Source organism: Haliaeetus leucocephalus, unplaced genomic scaffold, assembly GCF_000737465.1.
Source record: "Haliaeetus leucocephalus isolate CR32 unplaced genomic scaffold, Haliaeetus_leucocephalus-4.0 Scaffold2, whole genome shotgun sequence".
In the NCBI taxonomy this organism is placed as follows: domain Eukaryota; kingdom Metazoa; phylum Chordata; class Aves; order Accipitriformes; family Accipitridae; genus Haliaeetus; species Haliaeetus leucocephalus.
Window position 1 is genome coordinate 13,341,104 of NW_010972438.1, and position 10,187 is coordinate 13,351,290.

The 10,187-nt window shown below is 45.0% G+C and overlaps 1 protein-coding gene across 1 annotated transcript in view; it reads right to left on the reverse strand.

The window, feature by feature from the left end:
- MGLL (monoglyceride lipase) overlaps positions 1-9,580 on the reverse strand; it is a 66,867-nt gene extending 57,287 nt beyond the window's left edge. Inside the window, exons 1-3 of the mRNA XM_010571901.1 lie at positions 9,554-9,580; positions 9,404-9,502; positions 8,690-8,828 (exon numbers count right to left, since the gene is read on the reverse strand). Of these exons, the coding sequence (XP_010570203.1) occupies positions 8,690-8,828; positions 9,404-9,413 (149 nt within the window). The 5' untranslated portion in view covers positions 9,414-9,502; positions 9,554-9,580. The remainder of the gene's footprint in view (positions 1-8,689; positions 8,829-9,403; positions 9,503-9,553) is intronic.
- Positions 9,581-10,187: the final 607 nt, after the last annotated feature.

The following is a 10,187-nucleotide window of genomic DNA, read 5'->3' on the forward strand; positions in this document are numbered from 1 at the left end:
AACAGGGCATCAAGAGGTGCTCTGATCCATTACCCTGTCCCAAGCAAGGATCAACCCTCCCTTCCTCCCACTGTCATGTAAACTGAAGCACAAGAGAGGAAAAACCTTGCCCATGGCAACACAGCATGCCAGAGGCAAGGATGGACACACAGCCTGAGGCAAAACCCGACCCTCCAGCAATCAGCGGGAGTTTTAACAGCAGGGTCAAAATGTCACCATGGGTTCCCTGGGCTCCAGCCCTGTGCTACGTGCATGGGGCCACAGCAAACCTGGGAAGAAAAAGTCAATTTTTAAAAAGCTTTCTGTCCTAATGAACTTGTGGGCTGCTAACAGTGTCAGAGAGATGATCTGTGCATTTTCAAGACAACCTGGGTTGAGATGCTTGGCGCTCCTTGCTAAAATCATCTGCGGAGAGCTGATGGCTTGAATATCCTTTTCATAACATGAGATTATGAATGCTGCCTAGAATACAGTGTTTAATACTCCAAATATTGTAGACTAGCTCTCACACAAAATTGAAAAAATGAAGAAAAAGCTTAACCATTAAGTGGGATAGATGTTATCTCTACAACAATTTAATTACTTACTGATTCCTCATCACTCCTCATGCCTTTAGCCCAGCAAATTAAGCCACTGCAGATTTCTGGAATTTGACGGTTGAATTTGAAACCTCATTGAGATAGTTTTGAAAAATAAAAGCAAAAAATACGTTGAAAACTTATAAAAATAAGCTCATTTTGCCAGCTGGTGAACTAGCTAACCTGCTGACACCTACAGCGAATTAAGCCAGCTTTCTGTTCTAAAAAAAGGCCAAAGATTTAAGTTTTATTCCCTCACTCTGCAAGCTTCAAGCTTCATCAAGGAAGAGAGAAAACATACAGAGCAAGCCCTTCTTATCATAGGTTAGATAGATGGCTGAAAAAGATCAGTAATCTTTCTTTCCTACCAAATCTATAGCAGTTCGTACATTTTCTCCTTACCCATCTATACACAATACTGGAGCAAATGATTACTACACTACTACTGCTGAATGTTTGGCTTTAGCCCAGTTGTCAATATTTTGTTTCCTTTTTTTTTCTCTCTCTTTTCTTTCTTTTAACGGATTGCTGCTGAGACAATTTACTTGTAGCTGAACAGCAGAGAACAACTAATGCATCACTTAGTGGATTTTTTTAAAAACCTCTCTTCAGACATCAAGCACTCTTCATCCACCAAAACCTCAAGGAATAATTTACTTTCTCTAGCACCTTTTATCTAGGGACTCCGGACCCAATTTATATCATTTGCCTGGATGATTACACCCAATTTTAGATGAAGAAACAAAAGCACAGAGAAATTAAGGGTCTGATTCTGTAAATCACTGGTCATTGTGTCACTGCCTAATGACTGTCCTCACCATGTGTTTTGTCCGTTCTCTGCTCCTCAATGACTTCTTCATTCTGTTTTCTGACACTAAATTTTCTAGGTCTAGCAAGCTGCCCTTGCCATCACTTGGTATGGGAGGATTCTGAGGCTCCCATCATCAAGCGAGCGCCTGCCAAACAGAAATGAAGATAGCTTCTGGCTGGAGAGCAAGTGTCTGTAATGCAGAAGGGGAGTCTCTTTCATTCCAGTGGAAGTACCCATGAAGTCTGGTGTTACTCAAGGTCTTGGGACATTGAAAATGGCTACATGGCTGCCACTGCAAAAATAATGAATCCCTCTGGACACAGACATACTGCATGTGTCTAGGAGAAACAAACACATCCCAAAGTAGAGCACGCTCCAAGACCCGTCCCCTCTCCTGCCCTAGCTGATGTGGACAGCCCGTAGCAGTGTGCCTGGAGGCAGGCAAATCTGACCGAAGCGCTCTGGCCACCAGGACCACTTCCACTGGCCGTTCCCTGCCTGTCCCCAAGGCCACACCTTGGTACCACTGTCTGGACAGAGAGTCTGGTCAGCTTTGAGATGCCTTCCTGACACCACCACCCAGTGGCTCCCCCAGGTGTCGTTGCTTTAGAAGATATTTATGGTTGGGACTAGCCCAAGGTTGGTATTTGGGATAGCTGTACCAGTATTTCTCTTCCACTTAACATAAGTGAAATGTTATTGGTCTGCAAGAAGAAACGCTAGGAGAGATATGGTTTTAGTGATGTCAAAAAACTTTACTTACCCTGGTGCTGCTAATTTCCTCCCTGTAGGATAATAAGCCATACTGATACAGTGTCAGAACATCTGTACTGGTAGAGTACAGGGCAGGGTCATATGGGTATAGTTAAGGACCTAACTGGGGTGTGATGAGGTAAGAGACCTGCCTAAGCATATCTTAAGGAATCTGATGGGCAGGATGCAATACTACCTCCTTGGATACTTAGGAGAATCAGCCTTTTGCTATCAGGGTTGTGTCACATCTCTTGGATAAGGCACAATAGGAGGTTTAAAACACTGATGGCTTCCATTCAAGTGGAAGCACATTAGGGCAAAGGCACACCTGAACCTAGGGAAGGCAGCTCAGCCAAATGTGTCTGCAGGGACAGCTCTTAGAACAATGCAATTTCCCTAGAAGAACAAAGAGATCAGATGTTCGCCGTGGTTTTGGAAAGCACAAACTCACAGCAGCTTGAAGGCAACTTGCAAGGAAACACAGGCCAACTCCTCTGCAATAGGCATCTAGAAAAAACACCCTCTTCTAGCCAGTACAACTATGCCAGTCAACTCCTGTTGTAGATGTATTCACGGTGATCTAAAAGAGCTGCTGTGTGTTCCCAAGGGATGTTCAAGAGTGCTGAAGAAATTGAGGCAAGGAACTGTGTGTGGCTGGTTTTATCATTTTGTCTAAACCTACACATTTCTTGTGCTAGTGAAGTAAAGTGCTCTTGCATCTGGAACCCTGATAAGGTTGATGAGTTTGTCTGCTGCAACTATTGCACCACTGTCAACAAGTAACTGGTTTAGAGTGCTCCCAGTCTGATGAGCTGAAGAAAATTTATGCACCAGAGTCTGAGAGGAGAGCCAGTGCAGGGTCTGCTCATGATAAAGAGACCTGGAGGGACAGGCAGGGCTCTAACTGCTGAGTGACCAGCTAGGGGATCCATCAGAGTCATGGTACAAAGCCAATACTGATCACCAGACTTGTAATCCCATTAAAAGCAAATGAATTATTTGCATGAGAAAAGCAAGGTTTGCTCAGCCTTCAGTCTCTCCCAGAATCATGGGCAGAAATTGAGTTTTTCAACACAATCTCAAGAGCATTTTTCTTCTTTTCTCCTATTTCTGCCTCTACCTCTGATATTCACCGTGCTGGACAGCACCATTTCCAAGAGTTTATCAGGTGGCTCACTGAGAACCAACATCGATTTTGCTTCCTTTGCTGCTGTCTCAGGACCAGGATGAAATTTTACTGCTTTGAGATTCACAACAGGGAACTCCTAAAGTCACCTTGTTCCCACACACCAGTGTCACAAAGTTGTACGCTTGTGCTCAGAAGCTGATCCTAACAGGGCAATGAGCAAAAGGGACAGTTTAAATTACAGTTGTTATTCCCTTTGTTATTTGCCTTTTTCCTTGGGTTCTGTGGAATAAAAGGCAGATTTGCTTCTGTTGAGCATTCCTGTGGGGACTGAAAAAAATTATCCTGCTAAAAAAGCCAGCTGGAAATATCTACAGCAAGAACCACAGCTGCTCTCCTGTCTGTCAGAGTCTCTCTTACGTGAAGCTGGTTTGCTAATTCGCCCATCCTCTGGAAATGCGTAAGAAATCATAAAAGGATGCCTCCATTCACCGTGAATAAGACAGTCGCATGGAGCAAAGAGGACATAGGCATTAAAGGAACACATACACGGCTGATGAATAGAAGGGAGGCTTTAGAAACTCAGGTAATAGCAACACAGCAAGCAAAGCCTGGAATGCTGATTCAACAATGATAATTGTTATTTCCCCTTTGCACTGTGTACGATGTGATCAGACACACAGAGGGAGCTGAATTCATCCTACGAGAAACTGTGCTGACATAAGTCACTTTGTACCATACAAATTTGGGCCTTATGTGTTAGATTGAAGTTGACCTCATTAGTACAAATAAAAGTGTTCTTCAAGAGTGACACTGAATTAGAAATTCCTTTAAGTATTTCTAGAGACTAACACAGTATCATTAAAGACATTATAATTAGTGACTTGATTCCCTTTGCTTTGACTTCACTTGGGTTTATTTATTTATTTATTCATTTTGGAAGGGTCTGAAAGTCATATTCAGCTTTGTCATCTGCTCATGCTGGGAGCTGTGCTGTTCTTCTGGAAATCCATGGAAATGCTGGTAATGAGGTGCCAAAATCAGCAAGCAATATCCACAATTTAAGGGCCAGTTCAAATATAAAGGCAGTTTGTATTTCTGCACCACAGGCACTTCTGCAAAGTCCTTGGGGAAGAGAGAAATATATTTTCTCCTTATTGGCTTGGCCTTTCACTGCTAACATGTCAGAATGAATGACAGGCATTTTTCAAAGAGTAAAACAAATTTTTAAAAGTAAACAGAAAAGCGAGTGCTTTTTGTTTGTTTATTTTTGTATTTTTAATCACACTTGTCAGGTGTAGAACTGAAAGAACTCCTACAAAGACACTGTTTACTCAGACAATTGCAACTCTGCTCACTTAAACACGGTCACGATGTCTAAAGTTGAGCCAATCCATTTTAGTGTACATTAACAATTGACTGGGAACACATCTGTGACCCACACATGTCTCAGCTTCAGGCAGCCTCCTCAGGCAGACCACTTCAGTTGCTGGCAATCATCTAAGTGCACCTAGAGACCACTACGTGGAGAGACACACAAGCATCATGCTAACTAGCCAGATAATGATTTGTTTGATCCATGAGGAAGCTCAGATACAAGGATGTTTGGAACCCACACTTTCAAAAGCATCCTCTAACTACAAGTGTCTCAAGCTTCAAGTGTCCACCCTAGAGTGGCTGATCTACAGGGAGAGAGTTAAGCATCACTTTGTCTGAAGTCAATGGTGGCTGCAGGCTATTAGCACCTTTGAAAAAAACTACCCTGGATTAATAAATCTCACAGGGTTTATTTGAGGTCAAGCAGAGGGGCTGAAAGTGCCCCAGAACAGACTGTTTGTGCTTATCTAGGCAGTGACAGGAACAGCTGTAGCATCCAGAAAAAGCTACAGGGATACAGAACAGAGAGGAAAAGAGGGTCATCTCTGAACTTCTCCAGGCCCTTTAGGGGCCTCAGAGGAAATGTCTGACTTCTCCTCCCAACTTTCCTTCCCCTTCCTCATCCCACCTCTATTCTTAGCAGCTTTGTCTGAGAGCTAGGAACAGAGCATGGTTTCTTAATTCCTCACCTCCTGTTACCTCATATTTTGACTGAGACCGCTCAGGGCGGTGGCAGAGGTTTTAACCTTGCATGGAAGCATTGTTTTTGTTTACACAAAGACTGCTTTCCCATGAAGTAGGATTTCCTTGACTACTGGGACACGCTATAGGCACAAGATCTATCTGGTTTGGTACCAGCAATTTACTTCCTCCAAACAACATTACACGGTCCTGAAAATGCCCTGCCTTGTCCAGATCTGAAGCTCTGCACTGACTAGTGAGCACTCAGTGCCAAAGAGCTACCTGTTTTCATGCTCCACAAATCCTGCTGTTGGCACGATAGGTGAAAACGACACCAGTACATACTGCTTCTTCTTCCCTGCTGCATTCAACAAGACCACTTAATTACATCTTAAGATGAAACTGGCTCAACAAGTTGGGCAGCTTGCAGGGCTGCTGGCCGGGGAAGTTGCACCTGCATTGCTGCCAGCAGACAGCAATAGAAGAAGACACCCAGTCCCCAGCTCTGCTGTTGGGAGTGACTTCCCACCTGAAAAACAAGTGGAAAACACTGTGGCTCTCCTTCCTTAGTCCCATTACTACCTTCTCTATCTACCCCATCTAATCATTATGACATCTGAGTGCCTCTGTGCGTCAGCTTCCTGTGCAGTAATCACCTAAATCCCCCTTCGAAACAAAGCAGACCCTGCTGAGGAACTCACAATAGGTGCCTTTCACTCACAGGACAACCTTGGCCTCGGTGGCACTTACAACAAAGCTTCCATATGTGCACCAGTATGGGCTGATCAGTCAGATCAACACCACACAGGATCAGAGCCTGGATATTTGTGAGCATGAAGCAAAAAAGCCTCACAAAATTTCCCCATCTTCCCAACAAACTGTTTTGTTTTTTTTTAAAAAAAAGGCTACAGCACATTAGTCTGCTACAGTCTTTATCCACCTTTGTGGGTCTGTTTGAGGAGATAAAAGAGAAGGCCCAGCTCCGAGGGGTAATGTCTGTCGGTCGGCCCCACTCTCAGAGACTGCCTAGCCATTGTTTGCTCTTCAACCCCAGGCTAGGGCTACTTTTTAATTTTTCCTTTGGCAGATATCCCGGGTTTTCCCCTCCCTGGGGGAGGGATCAAGGATGATAAGTTCTATTCTAACAGAAGACAAGGCAATGATAACCTTTGGGCATCTGCAGTGAAGAGGTATTTCTATAGCTCTAGCTGGGATTAGATGCATAACAGATCAATGAAAGAGCCCACCGTTTGACGGTTATAGCGTCATTCATTAGCGTTAAGATTTGAACCTGAATCAACAATTGAGTTAGAAGATTGAAAGAATCGCCTTCAGTATTTGAAATAGAATAAACTGTAACAAGCCTGTAAAAGTCCCCTGAGGTGTCTCTCTTTCTCTCCCTATACACATATATATAGATCACTTTCACTGAACATTTTTAGATGAAAGTTCCTGAGCTTCTACATATGAAGCAGAAGAAGCTGAGCTACTTATGAAAAGTGAGAGGGGAAAAAAAACAAATGTATTTTTGGTTTGCCTATCAAAGCACTTCAAGAGCATTCTTGACTGTAGGATCCAGGCACTAACTTGTTATTCACTCACTTACCAACTCTCTCATCCATAACAATGCAAAAAGAGCTAATAATAAACAGTACGCCCCCTCCTTATACACAAACACGCAAATGCAAACACACACACACAACACACTTAGGAACCACTCGTAAATGAGCAACACTGAGCCCATCCACTTTTGTTGTCACAAAACTAGGGCAAGCTCGCTCTCAATTAACTGCTTGCTGCACAGAGCCCTAAAAAAAATTAACTACCCAGAGGACTTAGACACCAAGTTTTAACTCTCAGCTCTTTATCATCCTTTTATTTCTGGATCAAAGACCCATCCACTCACTACTAATTTGCTAAGAAATTAAACATGAAAAAAGAAACCAATTCCACAACTGGGTGAAGACCCGTTGTGGGCAGTTAATGATTAATTAGCATTATAATACAAGACAGCCTGGTTTCACAGTAGAAGCTTGTTTTAATAGCACTTTTCTCTTCTGTAGAGGAAATCTTCAGGTTGGCGCAAAGACTATGTAAAGCACCAGTGCCAAAAACTTTCCTTCTTGTTTCTGAAAGGCAGTAAGCAGAAGTAACTAAAAAACGTTCTGTGGACCAGGCGATCTTAACCAAGACCCATGTTCTACAGCCTGACCAGTGCAATGGAACTATAGTGCCCTCCCCTCTGCGGACAGTGTACTTCGGTGCTTGCCCACCTCCCAGCTCTATGTTATTCCTACTACCCCTTAGTTTGGCAGGCATAAAACCCAAGGCCAGCTAACTTGGACCCATATCCATCTCTCGGTGCAGTTGCAGGCTGATTTGGACAGAGGATGACATCTAATCTGTTGGGTGGTCAAGGAAAAAGTTTAACTCCCCACTACAGCTTGAACAACTTTTTCCTGTGACTGTTTTCTAGCTGTATAAAATCAGCACAGCTTTTCCTGTTGGCTTGCCGAAAAAGAAAACAATAAAACAATATCCAGATTTTTATGAAGTAGCTACGTGTATAACTAGTGGTAGCATAAATACATGCCAAGCCAGCAGATACAGGGAGGAAGAAGAAGGATCCTAACTATGGGAGAAACAGATATAGCTTTATATAGCAGATCATAATCAGCACACAATCAGCACAGAAAGCTATTACAGTAAAGGGATTATCTAAATTATGACAAAAACACTAGAGAAATTTATCTGTCTTGTTCCTTGTCCGTATTTATTACTGAGGTCAGTTTTGAAATCACAGCTGCCAGTGAAAGAGCTCCTAAATCATTACTAACTATAAATAAGTAAAAAAAGCCCAAACAACAGTCAAAAAGCAATGCAGTCAAACCATATTCCGCCTGTTGCCCTATTTCGGCTACTACTGTTGAAATCGAAGTCAGATGCTGATGTTTAATTTGTTGACACTGAGAAAATCAGAAAGAGTAGACATCCCTAAGCCTGTATCCCGCCCCTCCCTGATTGCCTGTGCTATTAGTTTGAAGATAGTTGTTTATTGCTGATAGGCATCAGCCACCTGCATGTGCCACCCGGTAGCATACTGAACTGCCAACCAAGCCAGCTGTGCGTAAAATGACAGTAACTCCCTGTTTTACATCTATAAGGCCGACTTGAGTGAGTAAAGGTTTGGAGAATACAGCCTTTCCAGTAGGGGCTCTCTCAGATGAGAGAAATCTCTCTTAGTGGCTCTATAAAGCTCCATGCACACAGCCCTGTAACACCAGTCAAGCTATAAATAATAATTACACAAACAGAGTCTTATTTACTGATCGTAAAAAAGGACATTTGCCGGAAAGTGCTCACCTGGGAGCTGCTGCTGGCTTCCAATACCTGCAGAAGAGATACTGCCCATCAGCATTGACGATATGGGGCAGGTCCTTGTATGGGATGTTTTGAGGACTCCGCTTTGGCGAACTTTCCTCTGGCATTCTGGGAGAATGACCTGCAAGATGTTGGAAGAAACAAGACATACTTTAAGACAGGTGAAGGCAAGATAGAGGCTGATGGGCTTGGTAGCCACAGACATTTGGGAAAGTCAGTCAGTAAGGCAAGCACCACTGATGGAAGTCTCCCTCCAAAACCTCAGCTGAAGACCCCCCCAAAATCTTTAGTGCTTTAAAACAGAAACGTAGCATTTTGTGTTCAGAAAAGGCTCACATTTGGGGGGAGGGCATCGGAGAGGGGGAAGGAGGGAAGATCAGTCCACCATCACTACTTCATTACAGCTTTCTCTCCCCCACTTCTCCCATCTGTGTTTATTTTGCATCGTTTTGTGAAATGGATCCTAAAAAGAATATTTTAGCTGCAATCAAGTGCAGATTGTGCAGCAACCGCTACAGATATGAAAAGACAGCTGCATAAAAGATTTATCTCTGCCTTAACATCTCCAAAGAGCAGCGGAGGGTACGCAGCAGAGGTATCTGCCACCGTGTCATCCTCGAGCTCTTCTCTGACATCTCAGACAGGAAGGTGGCGGCGGTGGGGAACGAAACATTTCCAGGAGAATTTGCAACAAACCTGTTTTCATCCTGGGCGAGGGTTTGCATTCTAGTGAGGAGCCGGCATCGCAAGTCGAATGCAAGCAGCTAAGGCTTTTTTTTGCACCTCGCTGCGGAGCTGCATTCACACTCCGCCAACCACGCAGCCCCCACGGTCCCCGGTGGGTGCTCGGCGGGTCCCTCCCGGGCAGCTCCGGTGCGCCGGGCGGGCTGCGGGGGGCTCGCCGCAAGCTCCTCTTCCCGGCTCGCTCGCTCTTTGAGGAAAGTCGCTTGGGTAATTCACCACTTCTTGTTCATCACTTTTTTTTTTTCCTCTTTTTTTTTTTTCCCTTCTCCAACAAATTGCGTGTGTGGGCTGAAGTGGCGGTGGTGGGAGGGGAGGTTGGGAAGGGTGGGGGAGAGGGAGGGCTGACGAGTGGGAAAGCTGCAGTCCACTTTCCAGAAGCTGCTGCACGCACATCAAAGGCACCTTGAACACATGCAGCTGGGGCAGCTCACAAAGTTCCTGCCGCCGCAGGTTGTTCGCAACTTTCCTTCCTTCCTGCCACTTACTGTTCGGAAGCCACGGCGCCGGGGGGTGGGGGGGGAGCCCCTTTTCCTCAGAGCGATCCCCGCTGCGGAGCCGGCTCGGTGGAAGCGCAACTTCCCCAGCCCCTGGCTGCCAGGCGGGGAGCGAGGGAGGAGGAAGAGGAGGAGGAGGAGGAGGGATCCGAGCCCCGCACACGCACCCTGCAGCCGCGGCGAGGCGGGCAGCCTCCCCGCTTCCCCCCGCGGAGCCCAAGCCGGGGGCGGCTCCCCCCCCC